The following is a 23,311-nucleotide window of genomic DNA, read 5'->3' as shown; positions in this document are numbered from 1 at the left end:
AAAATACAGTTCACAACCGTAAACCCTGTTCACGACCGTAATCCCCATTCACAACCGTACACACCTCTTAAGTGGTGAAAAACCCGTTTCCTCGATTCAACCAAGTCCCGATAACATTCCTTAACCAAAAGCAAGTGTTTTTCTAACACTTTGTCTAACGAAATTACTAATTTATATATATATATATATATATATATATATATATATATATATATATATATATATATATATATATGTACTTATTTGATATTAGGATTCCGTTAAGTGCCACATACAACAACTCGAGGATCTTCCAGTTTAACATATACATATAACAAACAATGAGTTCATACCCCTACACTTTTATGTTTTTTATTCGTTTTCAGGGGAAATACAAGCCAAATACAAATGATTTTGTGAACTAAAACAAAAGGTTTTCAACCAGTTTAAAACTTATGCAATTGATACAATCCAACGATTTCCATAAAATATGTAGATATTTTATCCCTTTTGTATTATGCAGAGCATAAGGGACGTTTTCTAAACATAATTGCATAGTTTTCAGATCAAATCACGAACATAACATTTCCGTAAACCTATAATGGGTATAGTTTGGGGAATTTATCACCAGTTTTACCGATACACACTACTTACTTGGTCAATCATATAAACTATGTCAGATTTAGTTTATGATATTAATTACTACGTTCAGATAACAAGAGTATAACACTAAATAATTATTTTTCGTATAATTATTTATACTCTACCAAGTATACAAACGGTTTCAATTACGAGAACACAATACAGAACAATACGTAAATTAGTTAATACAGGATTGTGAGACATCTCTTCATTTGGACCCTTCGGAGTACTAGTAAAATCCTCAACATTTAGTATAACCAGAGTCTCCTGGAAGGAGAGCTTGAGATTTGTGAATAGATCTATTCGGGACTGACAATCTCACACCTAAACTGCTAGCTACAGTTAGGCATGCATGCTTGGGGTGACAAATATCATACCGTACGACGCCTGAAGAAACATCGTTGAGGTCACTAGTCATATCAACCATGGTTCTACGAACTCACAATAGTATAAACTAACCTTTGTTTACAGGATTTCATTCTTCATTAGTTTTATTTTAATTAATAAAATTAACATACATTACACAGGATAATTCCAGGGATACATTACTCGGTTTATTTTAAATTGATAAAACTACTATACATACTGGTGGTAGCCAGAGTTTTCAAATAGAACATACTATACATACAGTGACGAACAAACATGTTATAAAATATTGGATTTTCTTGGGAAACATGCATACATTATTATGACTCATTAACAGGTTGTCACTACAAAACATTCTTATGAACTCACTAGCTTTCTGCTGATATGTTTTCAAAATCGCTTGTATTCTCAGGGCATCAGTAGACAGGTACTCTCGCCGACTTTTGACAAGACGGAGCATTCAGAGTCTTGTCTTTATATTTTTTCTACTTTTGACGTATACAAACAATGAAACAAACAAATGTAAATATTCATATTATATTGTAATGGTTGTGTTTACTTTGATTACTATGATGCAATTATTGTGATACTACACATGACGTCCTCCACCCCCGAACATTTCCGCCATTTCAGTTTGGAGGTGTGACATATTTAGTCCCACAGTTACCATTCAACCCCTCCTTTACAATTATTCTCAATAAAGTCCAGGTGTTACCCTTTTAACCCCAGCCTTCAAAACTCTTTACAAATTAAGTTTTAAATTTACCATTTAGCCCTTGCTTCTCATTATATATCCATCTTAAGTCCCAATAATTTACCAAGTGGTCCCTACCTTCATAAATATTTACAAAACCAATACGAAACTTACACTTTTAACCCCCAGCTACTAAATTATGCCAATTTACTCATTGAAACCAACACCTTGCTATATAATTATTGATTTGGGGTTAGTATTCTTTCATTAATTTTATTTATTTATTTAATAAATGGGGTGTTACACTACTAGTCAATGAAGTTAAGGGTATTAAGTCACAATCTTCTTCATCTAATGTATGTGAGCTTCAGTAAAAATTTGCTTCATCTGATTACAAGCTCGACTTGATCCTAGCAAAATTATCTGGTTTAAATGATAGGCCACCTGAACCAGATGGGTAAAATGTAGATAAGTCCAGATCAAGTCAGTATCCTATCATTCATCAAATTCAAGACTCACCAAATGAGTTTGAGAAAAGGAGAAAAGAGAAATTAGACTCAATTAACAAAATGGTTGCTGAAGCAAGACTAAAAGCTCAACAAAACAGAGCACATATGCCAGAAACAGAAAAGGAACTCATTCGTAAGCAATGGATTAAGGATCCAACTTTAAAGGTTCCAAGAAGGAAAGAAGTTTACATCACCAACCTGTCATCATATCACAACTAATCGTCCAACCAAAGCTTTCTCAAGTCGATCCTAAGGATAGAGGAAAACACAAGGTTGTCTTCAAATCTAAGAAGGAGTTAGCCAAATAGGCTCAACAAAAGGTGGATGAAGAAATAGCAAAGGATCTTCATGCAGAGCAATTAAAGGCTAATCAAGATGTGCTTCTTGGAAAAAAAATCTTCATATATCTCTCTTGAAAAAAGGAACACATGGAACGATGAACAATTCCGAGCACTATCTCCAAAGAGGACCATCTTCTTCAATCCTGATAAATATTCTTATCAGCAGATCAAGGTCATCAAGCCTACAAAGTCCTTCACACCTCCTTCAAACCCTTCTTAGGAAAACTAGGATATCCCTGCACACCTAAATGGTACAAAGTTCAATCTATGGCCAAGTGTAATATATCCAGTTAAGCATGGTATAGACGTTGAAGAAGTGAAGATAATATTCCTCTTGGAGAAACCAATTCAAGTTGTCCCAGTCTGGAAAGTCTAAAATCGCTTGAATTGGTAAAATTGACATCAAAGAATTTCGAAAGATCTCATATGCATTCTTTCAAGGAAAAAGGACGGACAACTTTGATTTCATGTTTTCTGAAACTGATTTCCCTAGGATAAATCAGACTGATATCAGATCATTGATTATTTGGTTAAAGCAGAGGGCAAGTACAAATAAAGCTTATATAGATTCCCTACAACGCTTGAGGCAATATGTGTTAGATATGGTTGTTAATTTTAGTATCGACTGGGAAATTGGACAACTTGGAGAAAAGGAATTTGATGAATCAGATTTGGATCTGAATGTTGAAAATGAGTTGCCTGGAAACATACTAAATAACCACATAGAGGAGTTGTATTTTCCTCTAAGGGTCGATTGAGATTTATAATAATCTCTCAGAAACACATATTCTCTTCAAAATTTATTCAAGGTGCCATTGGTTTGTTAAAGAGAACTAGAGACCAAGATAATCCCTTAAGGGAGAAGATAATTCAAGAAATTACTTGGTTATTAAGTTTTCGACAGTGGTTACTAAATTTACGAAACAAAGTTTAGATTGTGTGTTTTTGTTGCTTTTTGTTATTTTTTGTTAATTGCATCGTGCATGATATTGCTCTTATTTCAACTCCTTATTTCAGTAACCATCACATAGGGGGAAACTGTTGGAAAATATTTGTATGTATATGTCACTTGAAATAAGTTGAGTTTATATCTATATCACTCTAACAAACATTATCAGAATGTTTCAGGTTGGAAAGATCCTGAAGATTCAACAAGTGTTTGAAGAATCAGATGTTGGAGCACTTACTGAACATGGAGCACTTGCAGCTGACATGGCGCACTTGCAGCTTATATGGAGCACTTGCAGTTTACTTGTAGCACCCGGGGGGGGGGGGGGGGGTGCTAATATATATCTTTACTACTTATAAAAGAAATCTAACTATTTCTATAAATAGATTGAATATAATAATATTATTTTTTTAAGACGTACAAACGATTAAGCTAATATTACAAACAACCATTAATAAAATAATATTAAATTTTAAATTTGTTTTGATTCCTTATATTTCTCAGCAAAATCCTAATTTCATGGTCATTCAAAATTTAAAACCTTTTCATCCTAATACGCTTCAACAAATATCCTTTAAATGTTGCATTTGCAGCTGATTAAAATATCTCATAGCAGACGTGTGTTTGTTCTCTCCACCTTATAAACCCTGCTATAAATCCCACTGCCATGAAGTATTTCCCTTATAAACCCTAATCGTTTTTCTCCCTCTCTTAGACGAAGACAATGTGTTTTTTTTAAGAAAAAAAGTTTGAAAATATTCCAATTTCTCAAAAAAATTTACCCCAAATGCGAAACTGGGTAAAATTTTCCATTTTGCGAAGACTACAGGGATGCGAAATGAAAATTCTGCACTTTTGTCTTTTTATGACCCCATTTTGCGAAGTTGGACCACTTATATTATTTCTTGAAAAGATCAGGTGCCAAATGCGAAACTCTAAGCTTTCTTCCCCAATTCGCATTTATACATTAAAAACTTCGCATTTTCATTCAAATTCTTCGCATCTTGCATCCATCCGTCTTTGAGTTCATTCGCATTTCATCGCATTAACTGAGAAATTAATCAGTTGTCTCATATTCGCATTTCAGTTGTTTGAGAAACCCAGATACGAACCCAAATGCGAAACCCACTGATTTCAAATGCGAACCAACCAAAAATCATCAACCACGTACTTGTGTCACCAAATGCGAACTGAATATCACCATTAAATTCTCCTCGCATTCCATAGATGCGAACACAATCCAGATCTCCGACTCCAAGCTTGCGAAATCAAAATCAATTAACCTCAAACAAATCGTGAACTTCTTATGCGAACTGTTTTGACCCACAAAACCAAATGCGAACTCAATTGATGTCATATGCGAACTGATTTCATAGATGCGAACACAATTGATTTCATATGCGAATCCACATCCATCGATATGAAACCAATACCAGTTACAAGCAATTAGTAGCAACAACCATCGATCCTCTAATTTTCAATTACTCAGCCTTCGCTTTTCATACAACCCGTCGACCCTGAAAAATCGATAAACACCAAATGTCTCATTTTTAGATCGATTTTCTGATTAAATGTCATATTTGAAGAATGATCGATTTTCTGATTAAATGACCCCATTTTGCGAAGTTGGACCACTTATATTATTTCTTGAAAAGATCAGGTGCCAAATGCGAAACTCTAAGCTTTCTTCCCCAATTCGCATTTATACATTAAAAACTTCGCATTTTCATTCAAATTCTTCGCATCTTGCATCCATCCGTCTTTGAGTTCATTCGCATTTCATCGCATTAACTGAGAAATTAATCAATTGTCTCATATTCGCATTTCAGTTTTTTGAGAAACCCAGATACGAAGCCAAATGCGAAACCCACTAATTTCAAATGCGAACCAACCAAAAATCATCAACCACGTACTTGTGTCACCAAATGCGAACTGAATATCACCATTAAATTCTCCTCGCATTCTATAGATGCGAACACAATCCAGATCTCCGACTCCAAGCTTGCGAAATCAAAATCAATTAACCTCAAACAAATCGTGAACTTCTTATGCGAACTGTTTTGACCCACAAAACCAAATGCGAACTCAATTGATGTCATATGCGAACTGATTTCATAGATGCGAACACAATTGATTTCATATGCGAATCCACATCCATCGATATGAAACCAATACCAGTTACAAGCAATTAGTAGCAACCATCGATCCTCTAATGAGGAAACAGTTTCCTATTCGATTGTGCTTTGCAATGACAATCAATAAAGCTCAGGGACAAACAATTCCATATGTAGGTATCTATCTTCCAGAACCAGTATTCTCGCATGGACAACTTTATGTTGCATTGTCCAGAGGGGTTTCACGTTGCAATACAAAAGTATTAGTAAAGCCTAACGAAAATTCAAAAGGTGATGGGGTTTATACAACAAATGTGGTGTATAAAGAAGTATTGCACGATTAATATTTTGTGTCGTCTTGACTGGTTGCTTTTTATTGGTTATTTGATGCATGATGTAACAAATAACACCATAGTTTGATTATATTGTCTTCAACATGTACTTTTTTTTAACATAACAATTTTGTAATGGAAACATATCACCGAAAGAACTCACGTGCCCCGCCGCTTTGCGCGGGTAGACGGCTAGTATATATATATATATATATATATATATATATATATATATATAGGGAGAGGATCCCTAGATTTTAGGAAATCATTAACTAAAAGGAAATATTAATTTTGTTAGGTAAATAAAAACCCACCGATTCACTGTAAAACATCAACACCCAAATATCCATACCTTCATCAGTTTCTATCAAAACAAACAAAGAAAAATGCATTTTCGTTGTTCTTCTTTTCATCTCTATCAATTTATGTCAAACAACCAAACCCAAACACCCATCTAAATCTATTTATTAAACTTCATTGATTTACAGTCAAAATAAAAAGAAAAGAGAAGAGAATCATTACCGATCGAAGCAACTGTCCCATCGAGACCCCTTCCCTCATTCCAGTCGAGACAGAAGAAGCGCCCTCCAGCCGCCATTATTGTTTTCATTTTCTGCTCTGCGAAACAGTAAAGCACCGGAGGTGCTTCTCCCACCCAATGATTGATCGTCTCCCCTCCTCGTGGCTACGTGACCACCGAACATCCCATCCGCTTATCTTCTAACGACTGGAGCAAAGCACCCACCAAGACCGACGACTCATACCTCTCAGCCGGAAGAAATGAGCAAAACTTCGCTGCTTCTTCACGCCCATCGGCGGCTGGAATGAGAGGAGGCCCTAGGGTTGTGAAAAGTGCAGAAGCAGGGATATAGAGGGAGAGATACGAGAGAGAGAGAGAGAGAGAGAAAGAGAGAGAGAGAGAGAGATTGTAGGAATTGCTAAACATAAGTAAACAATCAATTACCATTTTACCCTTATGACAGTTTTAAAGTTACACTTTAATTCCTGTAATTTTAAGAATTTATATAAATGGTCTAGTCGATAATAGCCTTAGATTTAGTTTTTAAAATGGTTCAGATGTGTTCTCGCATTTTCAAACTTTTAGGTGTTCTCATTTGATCTTATTATATATATATATATATATATATATATATATATATATATATATATATATATATATATATATATATATATTGTTTCGATACACAATAACCCCAATTAACGGATTTTCACATTGCATAATCTATTTTATATATATATATATATATATATATATATATATATATATATATATATATATATATATATATATATATATATATATATATATATATATAGACACACACACCGTTCACTACCAAAGTGAATTGCAACAAACTAATATGTAATTTACATAAAACCCCCCGAACATATGCTAATGGCATACAATTTATACTTAACATGTATATTTGCGTTGATAGATATTTTGGGAATTCAAATTTTACACCGTGGCATCATAAGCAATTTTAGTACAAGGAGACATATATTAGATCTATACCGAACAAATTTGTTCGCAAATATAGTATATGTTTTAGTTTGCAGATAAGATTGGGTAAGAAAATCAAGAAAGTCAATTGTAGACAATATTGACGAAGTTTTAAAAGATGATCATGTTGCAAAAGAGTCGGAAGATGCGATATACAATGAAGGTGGAAAGGGGAAAAAACCAACAAATACTTATGAATAATAATTTTATATTTTTTAAAAGTTTAATGTTTATATATGGATTATGGATTTATGGATATAGTTAAAACACTTAAGTTTCATATTTTAGTTGGATTGTATCATGTAGTAACCCAATTCGTACGGATTTATGGATTATAGATTTATGAATTTGGTTAAGAACTTAATGTGTGGTTGGATTTTATTGATCAATTATGTAGTAGCCCACTTCGTATTGCACTTTTCCAAAAGTACCATAAATGAGGTTTTTCGTTTTATTCCTATTAACCATTCCACTGTAACTGGGCAAAAGAAATGTTTTTGTTTGTATTGTATCAAAGATAAAATATGCAAACTGCCCCTTCAGTTTAAAAAAAGTACCAGACAGCTTCTGATTTTAAAAAGAGCACCAAACAGCCCCTGAATACATATTTTTTTACTAAAACAACCCGGTTTTTCATGTTCTAGAACCTAAACCGGTTCTTTCCAGTTCCAAAGCAAATTGTATATGTTTTTCGGTCCTTTCCAGTTAATAACCAAACCAGAACCAGTCCCATATTGGTATAATAAGTTTGGTTTTCTGTTTCTATTTTTGTCCAAATTCGTTTTTCGGGTCTTCCCGTTCCGTCCGGTTCGAGCCAATTCCAGACAAGTTAATTTACATCCCTACCATGAAGAATGTGATTTGCATACAAAAAACAATCTTTTATCGATTTGGAGGAAGACATGAAAAAAAATGTTACGGTTACAAAAATAATTCAATTTCACTTATCCATTGAATTCAAAGAATCAATTTGTTGCAATTATAAACAACAGAAGATTAGATTAACTGAAACATACACAACCAATATCAATTGGCAAAATCGAAGTGCATGTAACTTTATTCACATAAGAACACATTCAGGGAGTGATTAGGTTATGACTTTTAGCATAATAAAAAATATTGAGTTATTTTTATATCGAGCTTTTATTTAACCGTATATAACTATTATATTTATAGTTGTCTTCTATTTCATTGTAACTGGTTTTCCTCAATAATAAACCCTAGCTTATTCCTTTTATTTTATTATCGGCTTACATAGTATAAGAGCTCTATGTATGTTGATTTGATGATTATGATAGTGTTCATCATATCTTCTGGTTACAACAACAATGCGATACAAATTGTAAGCAATTATGTTTTTCATAAATAGACAAAACATATTGAGATTGGTTTTCAGTTCATTCGCCATCATCTATAGCTAGGAACCATCTCGGTACGGTATGTTCGATCAGTCTTATAGATTGTCAATATTTTCACAAAATCCCACTCGGCCTCTCGTTTTTGCTTTGTGTTTGATATAATCTTAATGTTTATTGCTATCGTATTGTGAGTTTGATGGAAAATGTTGGTATATAAATAGAGTTATATTTGCATTGGACTTTTATTTAGTCATTTAGGTTAACCTTAGATACTTTTTCTATTAATTGTAACTACCTTTTCCCTCATAGAAACGTCTTTTTTTTTCCCTGGGGTGCAGGGGAAATTGGTAACGCTAAAAATAGAATGTCAATGGTTGGCACCTTTGATGCTAATCGAATTATTGTTAAGTTTTGTTCATGAGTTCAAAACAATCCACATCATAATTGTTCGATTAAAAAATCAAATGACTTAAATTAAAACTTTTGAAAAAAAAAAGACTTTTTAATAAATTTTTAATAAAGACTTATTTTAATTAAATCATAGATCAAAAGCAATACTGTGGAAATACATATGCATTACATTTTAAATTAAAAATACTATACATTAACTTTAATCATTATCTCACCGGTCACCCCTGAACATGTTTCCTACTTTCATGTCATTAGGAAGTGGCCACCGACCCAAAAGGTGTGGCGTTTCATAATTGTCATTAGCCATCATTGCAGCACACTACCAAATGAGTTTTGGTGTTTTTGTGCGGAAAGACGAGTTTGACTTTTAGTTTTGTTTAGAGTATTTTTATAACCCGATCATGTATGTCTTTACAGGAAAAAGTAGTAGATTGTACATATAATGATTGTTATTTGTCAAGTGTCAATAGATAAGGGATACTGATAAATATGACCACAGTCTAAGTTAATATTAAAAGAAATGACCAAATATTATGTTTATTTTGACCTTAAAGGAATTAACTAAACATTATGTTTATTTAAAAAGACAACCAAAATTTTAAGGGAGAATTCTGAGGACTAGCCACCTAATCTGGATTTACTGGTCCCCACCAGATCTCAGAATAACATTTCCAACCCTTTGACTGTAACATTAAGGGTAACATAATTTGTTACTTCCAACAGCACAACTGCCACCACAATGGTTTTTCCTTACAAATGGATTGAACTTTTTACACCATGATTAACAACAAACAATTGTATTATGTTAAATTGTATTACGTTATGAGACATATTATTTACAAAACCAAAAAAATATCTGATATTATTATCATCTATAATCTACATAATTATGTTTGACTAGGACATTATAAAAACAAATGGATCTAATTAGTATTTAATATGGACTTCAAAACAACCAAGTTAATTAACCCAAGAAAGTTGATACCAATGGTTAAATCTATACATGCATATGTAGTCTGAAGAAATATATTGCATAGACTCGTTTATTCGCTCTTATTGTCATCCACTGCAAACATATATTCTAAAATAGTGATTATAAGAAATCATTTTCACTAACAGAAAGCTAGATATGCGTTAGATGTGTAAATTTTCTAAAATTTTTGCAAAAACTCTGATAAAATGGGAGAAATAATGACAATAGAAATATTTTATATTTTTGACTTTGGAAGGTTTATACATCCCGAAATGTACTTTTTCAGTTTGGATTGTGTGTTTTTAGATTTCGTAATGAGGCATTCCAAAAGAGTTGCAACCAGAAAGTAATGATTATTTTTGTTGATTCTCTTACTTATAGGAATTATCTTTCCAATATTTTATGGTATTGATGCGGTTATGTATCGAGTGTTTGATACATGTACTTAAAATCTTCTATAGCTGTTAATTTTATAAAATTTGGATTCTTACATCTAGATTTGTTATTTTGTTCCTTTTGTTACATCTAATTTTGATTTCATGTAGTGTTGATGGTTTTCATAAATGATACGCCAATACGGGTAGTTAATAGTAATTGGAAGAAAGTTATGGGCACGATTTAAAAATTGTGAGAATGCCAAGTATGTAAATGAAAATTTTCAGACAATTTGACGAATCTCAAGGGCTAGACTAGAATCCGGTGCGATGTCGTTTAGCCTTATTCTCATGCTTTCAGCTTCTACGACACTCCTGCCATCTTTCTCGATCATGTGAGCAAATGCAATGTGTCCTTTGAAAAGCGGGTTTTTGCTTTTATTCTCTCTGATAATCGATTGTTAACCTATAGTGCTAGTAGGTCTGGTGGCTCCGCCGCCAATGTCTTCGCCGGCTCCCGGAACTTCTCCGCCGTCACCTCTCGATCCGTCAGTAACCAACACCACTGCCTCTCCGACAGCGACCTTTCCCCTCCTTCCTCCAACAAATGCAACTTCTATTGGTTCTGAACCTACTCTTTCGCCGCCGGCTCAAAATCGATCTAGTAGTAACAGTGCATTGGTTGCGCTTGGAATCGGAATAGGCATTGGCGGTGCTGTTGTGCTTGTTTTCGTTGGCGTTTTCGTTGTTTGGTACAAGAGACGGAAGAGACGTCGTCTTGCCTTGTCGGAGTCTTCTGCTCCATTAGGGTTTAAAGGTTAGGTGTTTGATGATGCCATGTCTTCATTTGATTTTTGATAGGTTATTTTAGTATTTTGTCGACTTTAATGGCTGTTTCGGTGCTTGATAGTTGATACTCCCTCCTCCCTCCTGCCTACTATCGATCATAGATTTTCTCAGACATGATGTTTTTCGTATCAAAAATTTGAGAAGAAAGCACGTAAATCGAATCTGGACTTATTTTGGGGCAGAGTAGATGTTAGATGAGTAGTTTCAATTATTAATTGTTTGTTCCACAATACTCACTTTCAATTTTGAGGTGACCTAGTTAACTAAATCTGAATCTCATAGTGAATAGTGAATAGATAAAAAAAATGTAAATGCATTACAATTCATAGAGCAATTGCCTGATTGCCTCATATAGTTCATGGACTGATGCTGTAGAGGATTAGATTTAGAAATGAATGTTATATGTGATTTCATGCAAGACAAACTACACCACATACATCAATTCCCGATCCAGGATTTCCTGTAAGAATTTATACATAAAATAGCCTAACCTATTTAGTGAATTATTAAGTTATACTATGAGTTGTTGACTTCAATGAAGAAAGGGTAATGAAACTCTTCTGAGAAATTCAAATGTTGCAGTAGACTACTAGACTGTAATTTCTAAATGAATAAAACTCGATCTTGTGCCGTATCATTTAACACTTTGGACTAGGCTAATAAGTGCTTTCACAACAAATTTTTTCTCACAAATATTTATTTTAATCTTTTGCCCTACAGAATACACAACACCATTTAGTGTCTTAGTGTTAACTTAATACAGTGGTTTAATACATTAACAATTTCTTGTGGTTTTGTTTTTGTAGATGAATTTGGGATCACACCTCAAAACTGGCAACACAATGCTCCTTCATCAAAGGAAAATACAAACGGATTGCCACCAAAGTCCACCAATTCGCCACTAAACGCATCATGTTTTCAGTTATCTTCACTGGGTTCCTCAGCCCCTCCTCCACCACATTCAACAAGCAGTGCAGGGTCTGAAAAGCAAAACCCACAGCCACAATCAACAATGGGTCAGGGTTACCCAAACTCCAAGACCATATTTAGTTATGAAGAATTAGCAACTGCAACACAAGGCTTTTCACAAGTGAATCTCCTTGGTCAAGGTGGTTTTGGGTATGTCCATAAAGGAGTCCTTCCAAATGGTGAGATAGTTGCCATTAAACAACTGAAAGTTGGAAGTGGACAAGGGGAACGTGAGTTTCAGGCTGAAGTTGCTATAATTAGTCGTGTTCATCATAAACACCTTGTAACACTTGTTGGATACTGCATTTCTGGGATTCAAAGGATGCTCGTTTATGAGTTTGTTCCAAACAAGACCCTTGAGTTCCATTTACATGGTAAAAAGAACATTCTTAAATAACCAATAATCCTCCGGAAAGTTTTTCATAGGATAATAAATATGCAAAATACAAGTTTCTTGACTCCTTTTTAGACTTCTACATACCCTCTGCTTTGTGAATTACAAAAAACATGATATTTATTTTTCCAAAACTCAAAAAAGGCTAAATTGGAAAAATGTATGAAGCTTTAATAGGTTGTTAACATGGCAGGAAAGGAACGTGGGCCTTTGAATTGGGAAATGAGGATGAAGATTGCTTTAGGATCTGCAAAAGGATTAGCATATTTGCATGAGGATTGTGAGTATTCTTTCTTTGTTGCTTTACAAAGCTATTTTGAGCATAGATTTTAGTTGAAATAATTTAAATTGCATTTTCAGGTCAACCTAAGATCATTCATCGTGATATCAAGTCTGCAAATATACTTCTGGATATCAATTTTGAGCCAAAGGTAGAAACTTCTTTTTATAATAATAATAATAATAATATGTTTTAGTGAAATGAACATTTTTTATTTTAATTTATTCAGGTTGCCGATTTTGGACTTGCTCGATTCACTTCTGAAACCGATACCCATGTTTCGACTCGCGTGATGGGAACTTTTGGGTCAGATAATTATAATTTCTCCCAGTTTAAAAAATGAAATACATAATTAATACTAAAATATATTCTTAAACACACAAAACACATTTTTGTTTTGCAGTTATTTAGCTCCAGAGTATGCTCTTACCGGAAAACTAACAGAAAAATCAGATGTCTTTTCCTTTGGTGTGATGCTTCTGGAATTGATTACTGGACGCCGACCTATCGACAAAGCCCAATTCTTGGATGATAACATTGTCGACTGGGTAAATAACGACTAATGAGTTATCCTTTTTTTTTTTTTGTAAAGGTTTTCTGAAAATTGTGCTTGATACAGGCAAGACCATTGCTAAATGAAGCATTAGAAAATGGTGACTTCAGCTCTTTAGTGGATTCGGGGCTAAATAATGATTATGATTCTGGTGAAATGTCTCGGATGATTGCTTGTGCTGCTGTTTGTGTACGTCATTTGGCAAGGCGTAGGCCATCAATGACCCAGGTATGTTTTATTTATTTCTAAAAACCTGCCTGACTATAACAATATAACTGAAACACAAAGAGTATGTTGCAGATAGCAAGAGCGTTAGAAGGGAACCTGCCACTAGAGGATTTAGACGAGGGTTTGAAACCTGGGCACATAAAATTTAACGCTTCTCATGAGAGCTCTGATTTTGATACTGCACAGTATAGAGAAGAGTTAAAAAAGTTTCAGAAAATGGCATTTGAGAGTCAAAATAACTCGAGTGTATGGAGTGCACCCACCACAAGTTTTGGTCAGCAGCCATCTGGATCTAGTAGTTCGACACATGATCTAGGCTCGACCAAACTAGTTAAACAATAATTATAATTATTTTAGAGTTTATTTGGATGAGATAAGATATGATTGTGTTTATATAGAGCTTTATCGTTGTACAGAAACAGAAACAGAAACAGACTCGGGATTTTGGTTTTTGATTAGTTGAGGACCCCAATGTTTTGGTGTGATATTAGCTGTGGGAGGTTTTCTAGGACAATATTTGGATGCGTTTGTGACTTTATGTTATTTCAAGTTATGATAATCAGAATTAAAAGAAATGAACTCAAACGAAGGTATAGATAAGATTGGTATAAAAATCATTTTCATTTTCATGTAAAATTATTTTGCAATTCTGTGCCATTCAATTTCGATTGTATTGTATTGTATTGTCTACAATCAGTCGTAGGTAAAACGAAATAAGCCAAACTGAATGAATCAATCCAAGGTCGCTAAAAACTGTAATCAAATACGTATATATAAATTTGTAATAATGCGTTACATATTTATATTATTCAGAAAATAGCAAAAAAAAAAGATGTTTGTTGGTTACACCAACTCATAGTATAGTATATGGAATGATACAAAGGGTTAACCTTTTGGTGCTATTTATCTAAAGATTTATTTTCTCAACGATTGAATTAAATCTAAGTACTTTACGATGGCTGTTAACCTTTTGGTGGTATTTATCTAAGATTGTTGAAAATTTATTTTGTATTATAGAATGAATAAAATAAAGAAAATGTCATTGACTAAAAATCACCTTGTCATTTTATGTCACAAGAAAATCCATCAATCACAAACGATCTCCCGGAATTGTGTCATTATTTTCGGCCAACTTTAAATAATGTTTGTCACAAATTAAAATCATAAACCAAGTCAATTTGGGCCAAGATGATCAGGTAAAGAAAAATTCAATGGAGACTATTCTTTCTCAAATTTACGTTAACTTGTAATTCATTTTTCATGATTATGTTAACAAGCAGACAATTTGTTTTTCTTGTCCCATATCTATACTTCCAAACACATCACTCCGATCACACATTAAAATAATTTTCGACACTATCACTTGGTTTTGTCTTTTTTTCTTTTAATAACAACCACATACCTAAGAGAGCGTGCAACATTCTGCACCCACTCTCTATTAAACTTTCACGATTGTTAAACATCTAACAGATAAAAAAAAAATCAAAATATAATATTTGATAAGACATCAAAAAATATATATTAAAGCTATCAATAAAAAATAATATCCGGTCAATGAGAAAACTATTCATTGTCTCTATAAGGTTTTGGATGTGTATAGAATGGTGAAAGCCTTTGATTTGATACTTCTTATCCTAGTTTGATGACGGTGAAAACTTTTGATTTGTATTATCATTCGATTCATTTTATTTTATAACCCGAAATTTGTTTGTCAATTATGAACTCGTGAGGAATCAAATGGCATTCATATTAATTGTGTGTGATATAAAATAGCCCATGTGTTCGTTTGTATTTGTATGAAAAAAGAGTAAGAGAACATATATGGAAAAGAGATTGGGTGGATCAAGACAAATATTAATAGGAGTTATGCTAATTACCCGCTAATATAGAAAATCGTACTTTGTTATTTTTTTAGGAATAATAATAATAATAATAATAATAATAATAATAATAAACAAAAAAAAAAAAAAAAAAAAAAAAAGTCAATCATTTTTTATGTGAGTGATATTAGAAGGTAATTAAAGGTTAATTAAGGATTTAAGGAGTACGAAAACTATAGCACCCATTGATTGTTACTTTATTACTTTATTAGACCTCTGAAGTCTGAAGAACCCCATCAGATTAATCATGTATGCCCTAAAGTGCAATAACATATTTGTTATCGCTGGTTCATTTATTAATTTTCTAATTTCTACAGTTATTTTGCCGCGTGTTCTTGTTCATCATCTGCATTTTTACAAACGAAACTGCAGATTCTCTCGTTCTCTCTACGTCTCTACACCATAAACACACACAGATATTGCTGGTCGTGAAGATAGATCAGTGTTAGTATGGCTTCTCGAAGGAGAATGCTTCTCAAGGTCATCATCCTCGGAGACAGCGGGTAAATAATAAAATGCGATCAAATGCAAAACAAATAAAAAACCGAATAAATGTTTGGAATCTGAGGTTTCTGTTTGATCATTTTCGAGATTCAAATCATGTTTATTGCAGAAAACTTATGATTGAATCTGTCTGATCTCTGATTGGACTTTGGAGATTAATACGTATCTGATAGAAGCTTTCCTCAATATCTGTGCTAATCTACGTTTATTTAATAATCTGTTGTAGGGTTGGGAAGACGTCTCTGATGAACCAGTAAATTCTAATTACCGATCTCCTTATTTTCAAGTATGTTGATGTTTTCTGGATTCTGATTTCGTTTCACATTGAATAATTTTGATAGGTATGTGAATCGTAAGTTTAGCAATCAGTACAAGGCAACCATTGGAGCTGATTTCCTAACAAAAGAGGTTCAATTTGAAAACAAGCTCTTCACAATGCAGGTGAGATGAAGCTTCCAATACAATTCCATTTGTTATCACTGTGTGTCTGTATAAATTTTTGTTTGCGTGTTTATGTTACCATTGATTATAGTCTTTTGATTATAAGATATGGGACACTGCTGGACAAGAAAGGTTTCAAAGCCTTGGTGTAGCTTTCTACAGGGGTGCTGATTGTTGTGTTCTTGTATATGATGTAAATGTCATGAAATCATTCGATAGTCTTAACAACTGGCGTGAGGAATTTTTAATTCAGGTGATTATTGATTCAATCCAACCATGTTATATATTTATTTCTGATATTCTGTATCCGATTTCCTTCACCAAATTTCTGAAGAAAAAAAAAATGTGTCTTCATTCTTCTTCAGGCAAGTCCATCTGATCCTGATAACTTTCCCTTTGTTCTATTGGGGAACAAAATAGACATTGATGGAGCCAATGGTCGAGTGGTAGGTTAATGGAATTCTTTTATACCATATGTTTAAAAGGCATTAAGAAGTAACATAACTACTGATTGCAGGTTTCTAAGAAGAAAGCAAAAGCATGGTGTGCATCCAAGGGAAACATACCTTACTTTGAGACTTCTGCAAAAGAAGGAATTAATGTGGAAGCTGCTTTCCAATGTATAGCAACAAATGCTGTTAAGAACGAACCAGAGGAAGAAACGTAAGTTTTACTCATAAGAAGCTTTCTAGGGTTCATTTTGATGATTACAAGGAGGGCATTAACGCCTTGTTCCACCTTTTTGAATGAGAAAAAAAAAATACCATTTTAATTTTTACATGTGAGTAACTTGGTTATTGTTATAGGTATTTTCCTGAGACGATTGATGTTACTGGAGAAGGGCGTCAACATAGGTCTTATGGATGTGAATGTTAAACCACATCGTATATGGAGTTTATGAAGCTTTCATGCTATCCCTTCATTGATATCAATGTTACCCTGAATTTTTGGATTTTTTTTTTACTTTTTTACAGCTGTCATTATTTTATTTGACAAAGATAATAATGTTCCAATCCTTCTGGTGACATAGTTAGGCAACGATACATGTAACTATTATAGTATTAGAAATGCCTTTTAAAGTGTTTTACAAAGACCTATAGGTCGTAGTTTATTAAATAAAAATAGTAAACATGATAATATGATCCTAACAATATCAAGGCAACATGACAACAAGGAAACATACCTCATGGATCCCACTTGATTCGCCATCCACACCAGATGTCGGGAAGCCTCCAAGATTCTAGTCTTTGTTGTACTTTCCTGGTTGACTATGGTAATCACTTGTTTACAAATTGTAATATAATATTTTTCTTATCTAGTCTAACCTCTATTACAACTACTCTATCGAGTCCATACAATGAATAAAATACTCATACAATAAATTAAAAGATTATTTTGATAAGGATCGTAACAAAATAAACAAATAAAACAATCCATTTATTGTCTTTCTTTTACGCAAATGTCCATTTGGGTACTACTTGTTTATCCAAATAACCTACAACAAATGTGCCAAGTTAGAGAACTTTCAATAATATTCAACCTAAGTGTTAAAGATTTATAAAATAATCTTTCATCAGATAACTCACACAAAGGTATAGGAAGGAAACATGTAGTGTCTCAGTATAACGCTCCATCATTCTCCTATAATAGCAAATATCATCAATCTCAAAAGAAGCATCAAATTAAACATCTGAATGCTTTAAGGTCCTCTGCCCCCAAATTATGGAAAGTCGACATTTTGTATCTCTAAACTTTAAAATAAAGCCTCTTTGGGTAACAATAAACCCAAATGATAAGGACATTATAGTAATCTTTATTGACTAATTAATTAAATAATCTAAATCTAAATTAGTTTATTATTTAATTTCAAAAATAAGATCCTATATTGATTGTATAAACTAGTTTATAACCCGTGAAAACCATGATTACAAAATTAATTAAACTTTCATAGTAAAAACTCATAATTATTAAACCAATTAATTCAAATAAGTTATTAATTAAGAGATATTTTTTAGTTATATAAAATTATAATCGTTGATTTAAATAAATACGTGATTGTTAACATATCCATCTGGGAATACGCCAAAGATAACGAGACGACTATCCAAAGGACGACATAGCTAACAGTCGTTACCCGGTGTAAGTGTTAGGCCCAGACCCTCGCCATCGTGGCCTCGTGCTTAGGCCCCGATGTCCTAACACTAAGGCCCATAACAGGCCAAAATGGTACCAAATTGCTCCCCAGAACGACAAGCGTAGTGCTCAGAGCGCCGCTTCTCAGTAACTCTTCATCAATAGTGGATAATGTAATGTCCGCGTTTCCAGCTAAGCATTATTATAATGATGTAATAGTTAAGGTCAACAATTGTAACCTATATTGAAGTAATGAGGAAGAATTATTTGAATATTATGTGATTACGTGTAAATTATGTGCAATATACATGCTTATAACAATATAATAAAATAGGGATAAAATACGCGCCTAAAATAAAATAATAATTAAACCCAATATCTTTGAAGAAAGTTGAAGTAGTTATAACAAAGATTCTGAAGATATAAAGAACGCTAAAATCCGACTTATAACAAAGAAGTTATAATCCGTCGGAGTTTCGCGATTAAACCGACACGGCTATGCGTATTGTAAAACGTAGATTTTTGACAAAATATTTTTTAGCCTTAGTGATCTAAAAGGAAGTCGTAATGATGGAGTACGCCCAGCGTACGGGCCCTTTCCAGCCACTTGATTGTGACACGTGGCACATTACATCCAATGTAATGATGGAGTACGCGCAGCGTACGGGCCCTTTCCAGCCTATAAATACATGACGAAAATAACTCAATTCCTCACACTTTTCTATCCAACTCCCCCCCCCCCCTAATGCCCCAATGCCTTTCTCTAGCCCTTCCTAGGTGTTAGTAGTGAAGCCCCTGAGCGCCATAAATCCCCGAGAAGTAGAGCTTTCGGTTTAGAAGTTCTGCCCGTATAGAGTCTGGTTTCTCGCTAAACTACCTGTAAGTTGAGTTATGCTTATCGTACTTCAAGTATAACTTATGTACTTCAAGTATAACTTATGTTTAAGTGCATTATCATTATTATGAACCTATAAACAAGATTTATCATTGATTTCAAGTCGTTATATTGATTGATCTACTTACGTGGATGACGTCTACGTTGGATTTAGTGAGGTGTTTAAAGTGAGATTTCCAAATAGTATACTTTGTATACCAAACGGACTCTACCTTTGATATGCTCCTACCAGATTGTTCCTTACTTGATAGATCTTGAATTAGACTTTGAATTAACGATGAATCTATACTAATAATTAGTCACAATAAATATTAGACTGAGACTTTGTGATAATGATACTATGTGACGTCAAAGGAAAAGACAGTTGAGAGAATTATGGATTATAGGCCAATAGAATAATAGATGTGTGTAAGCCCAATACTATTTCCGTTTACGCTTATGTACTGTAATGACAATGGCATCCTAACGTTTTTAATATAATTAAAATATATTTCTTCAGAAATGCTTTGATAATATCTTTATCATATTTTTGGGAACAAATTCCACAATATTGTTCTTTAAAACGATACTCTGATTTTTAAATAAAGCATAAACAAATCAGTCTTTTATGGCTGTGAAATTGAGGATGTCACAGTTGATATCAGAGCATTATTTTAAATGAACTAGGAATATGTAGGATTTCTAGAGTTAACATAGATTGCTAAGCGATGATTGTGAGATGAGTGTCTACTATATTTTGGAAATAAACTTGAACAGACACAAGCACTAGCTTATTTTAGAAAAGATGTCTAAATTGCTTTTATGTGCTAAATGATTTATGTATAGCTATAAAATGATTTATATGCTTCAGGATGCTATTATTTGATCGGATCTATGGTCTACTGTCGACTGAATCTAGAAACCTTAGATGTTCACATATCTAAACGTTTAATTTCGATATTAGAACTCGCATGTAACCTTTCGGAGTAATAAGAAGATGTATGCGCCTATCATAAATAAAACTTTCCCTATTCTTGTCGTTGTACACCAAACATCTGCTTGGGTGTATACATCGACATGGTGAGAACACGCAGCGGATTAGGAAACACTAATGGAAACCAACAGCCTGAGCCAGGACGGATTGAACGTGCACCAGAGGTAGCAGCTACACCCGATCCAATCACAATGGCAGGAGTCCAAGCAATGATTCGGGCTATGATGGCCGAAAAAAGGGAAAAGATTAGACAAATGTTATTAATAGGGATGAACCTACTATACCTATGGTGCAGCTCGAACTGAATGAAGAACTATCGAAGGAGGGAAATTACAGTCGTATCGTGAGTCAAGTTGAACCCTGAGTGGTAAGGAGGAATGATATGGACAGAGGGATTGACAGAGATAGGTGTATGTACAAGAGCTTCTTGGGTGTCAATCTACCAAGTCTGTCTGGAAGCCTAAAGCCAGTAGAGATCATGGACTAGATCTCCGAGATGAAGATGGTATTTGAAAGTTGCAATTACAGCAATAAGCAAAAAATAGACTTTGTAGTCAGACAACTAAATACCAGAGTTTTAAGTTGGTGTAAGTTTTTGGCCGATACAATGCCACAGGGAGAATCCCTGAGGATGTCTTCTGAGGAAGGCAAAGATTTCAATCCTTATCATATTTTCGAAAATCTAGAGGGTTAGGAAACCCTAATTTTCGAAAATTAAAGGAAAAAGGAAAGGGTTAAAACCCTTTTCCAAATTTTCAAAATCTAGGTTTAGCAAACCCTAAATTGCGAAAACCCTAAGTCCAAAGGGTTTAATTGCGATAAACCCTAATTGATCAAGTCCAACCAATTGCATCAAATTCAATAGAAAACAAACAATCTCTCTGTGTGCATGCAACCCTAATATCTGTAGATCTTTGTTTTCTCTAATTAAACATACAAGTATTAAACATCAAAAGGAAAACCCTAATTACACTATTATAATTTTGAAAATAATAACTAGGGTTAGTAAACATACATTTGATTTTTATGTTGTAATAACAATCAAAATCCAAGTCTTCTTCAACCTTGCAAGCAAGCGTTACAAGTGTCACGCCTCTAATGGTTCACACCCAAACTAAGCAAGAGGATAAGAGAGGAGAGAGGGGAGGAGGCTTGAGATTTTGGGCTATCCTTCTAGGGTTTTGAGTGGCTGAAAATATGAAGCCCTATAGGTCTATTTACATTGGATAACCCTAATTTGAATAAAAATATTATTAATTCAAATTTGTAATTATCCACCTCCATAATTATCCACATTGGATAATCTAGAAGCCCTAATTATCTGAATTTTGCTCACCATCTTCCTAGGAAGGTTTTGGAACCTCCTATTCAACAATTGAATAATTACGCTTTAATCCCTGTACTTCTAATTAATTCTTTTATTCCTGAAATTAATTCCAATTAATTTCTGATTAATTATTAATTAAATAATATGATTTCTAATTAATATATTATTTTCATAATACATTAATAAATCATTTATCAAATTTATTAATCAAATAATAAATTCAACCTTTCTCTTCAAAAGTCATCCTATCTAGTTGCTAGTTATGAGGACAACCCAAAAGGGTTGTGCTACTATCAATTCAAGTATATATTAATTATAGTTATGGGCTTAGACACCTAATCCAACACAAAGTGCTCACGATGTGAGGAGCGCTGCAGCCCAAGCCCATGCTCTTTTAGGGTTTCCTTCGTATTTAAGCATCTCTAACCTCATTTTAAGGTATCCTATCAGCCCAAAACCCTCTTTCACCTCATAGAAACCCTAATTCACATCCTTGCTTGATCTTTGGTGGTTTTGGAGCTTTTCTTGGATCGAAAGAAGGAGGAAAGAAGAAGAAGGTGGTCTTGTGTTGTGGCTTGCAAGGAATCATCATCAATATGACCTTACATTGTTTTTGGACCATTGTAAGTGATAAAGCTCTTACCTTTATGGTTATATAAGTCTAGATCTAAGTTTTGTCCTACTTTTCTTCTTGATTAAGCATGTTGTGTAGCACCTGGTTCCTGGTATGTAAATCTTATTTGAGTATTTTCTTTTTTTAGCCTTGGACTCGGCGAGTCATAGGTCCGACTCGCCGAGTAGAGCCGGGACCCGGGATAAGTTTTAAGTTGGCGACTCGGCGAGTCCGTATCCTGGACTCGGCGAGTCACCACTGTTGGATGAAACCCTAAGTTTCAGGGGTTTGCACCCTATTTAAACTCTCATTCCGCCCCAATCTCGCCCCCATTCACCCTCAGAGCTCTATACCTTGTTCAAGAGTTGTTTCTTTGTGAGTTTGAAGCATTTGGTGTGCCTTCTTGAAGTTTTGGAGTGGGAAAAAGAGTAGATCAAGAAGAAGAAGAGGAGGTCAAGCTTCTTTGAGCTATCCCAGTGTGTTCCCTAAGGTATGACTCGATTTTCCCCTTGTTTTCATGCTTATAGTCCCTTATAGCTCCATTAAAGTCTTTCTTGAACCATTTCCAAGCTTGTGTATGGTTGGGGGTTCGTAATAAGCTGAGTAACCTCTAGATCTAGGCATGGTTGAGCTCCAAGAGCTCAGATCTACTACCTTTATGGACCCATGTTGCACGAAGACCTTAGATCTACTCTTTTGGTGCAT

The 23,311-nt window shown here is 33.9% G+C and overlaps 2 protein-coding genes across 2 annotated transcripts; both read left to right on the top strand.

The window, feature by feature from the left end:
* The first annotated feature begins 10,894 nt into the window (after positions 1-10,894).
* Positions 10,895-14,425, top strand: PERK15 (Protein kinase superfamily protein). The gene is made up of 8 exons (XM_078994078.1): positions 10,895-11,384; positions 12,223-12,759; positions 12,973-13,059; positions 13,140-13,210; positions 13,289-13,365; positions 13,463-13,607; positions 13,679-13,840; positions 13,913-14,425. Exons 1-8 carry the CDS (start codon positions 11,069-11,071, stop codon positions 14,180-14,182), a joined length of 1,665 nt encoding a protein of 554 aa, XP_078850204.1. The 5' UTR covers positions 10,895-11,068; the 3' UTR covers positions 14,183-14,425.
* A 1,574-nt stretch (positions 14,426-15,999) lies between these two features.
* Positions 16,000-17,866, top strand: LOC144997037 (ras-related protein Rab7-like). Its single transcript, XM_078956856.1, has 7 exons — positions 16,000-16,223; positions 16,451-16,477; positions 16,566-16,665; positions 16,772-16,918; positions 17,031-17,111; positions 17,183-17,328; positions 17,472-17,866. The coding sequence occupies exons 1-7, from the start codon at positions 16,171-16,173 to the stop codon at positions 17,539-17,541; spliced, it is 624 nt and encodes a 207-aa protein (XP_078812982.1). The 5' UTR covers positions 16,000-16,170; the 3' UTR covers positions 17,542-17,866.
* The last annotated feature ends 5,445 nt before the right edge of the window (positions 17,867-23,311 follow it).

This window comes from Lactuca saligna, chromosome 5, assembly GCF_052625555.1.
Source record: "Lactuca saligna cultivar CGN05327 chromosome 5, ASM5262555v1, whole genome shotgun sequence".
Lineage (NCBI taxonomy): Eukaryota > Viridiplantae > Streptophyta > Magnoliopsida > Asterales > Asteraceae > Lactuca > Lactuca saligna.
Note: the sequence above shows the minus strand (reverse complement) of the source record. Positions and strands in the feature narration are given on the sequence as shown.

What these genes read in the sequence shown, in the direction of transcription:
- PERK15 (XM_078994078.1), top strand. Translation starts at nt 11,069, where the DNA reads ATGTCTTCGCCGGCTCCCGGAACTTCTCCGCCGTCACCTCTCGATCCG. An exon ending in ATGATAACATTGTCGACTGG is followed by an intron (nt 13,608 to 13,678) that starts GTAAATAACGAC and finishes TGCTTGATACAG; the next exon opens with GCAAGACCATTGCTAAATGA. An exon ending in GTAGGCCATCAATGACCCAG is followed by an intron (nt 13,841 to 13,912) that starts GTATGTTTTATT and finishes AGTATGTTGCAG; the next exon opens with ATAGCAAGAGCGTTAGAAGG.
- LOC144997037 (XM_078956856.1), top strand. Translation starts at nt 16,171, where the DNA reads ATGGCTTCTCGAAGGAGAATGCTTCTCAAGGTCATCATCCTCGGAGAC. An exon ending in GTGAGGAATTTTTAATTCAG is followed by an intron (nt 16,919 to 17,030) that starts GTGATTATTGAT and finishes ATTCTTCTTCAG; the next exon opens with GCAAGTCCATCTGATCCTGA. An exon ending in AACGAACCAGAGGAAGAAAC is followed by an intron (nt 17,329 to 17,471) that starts GTAAGTTTTACT and finishes TTATTGTTATAG; the next exon opens with GTATTTTCCTGAGACGATTG.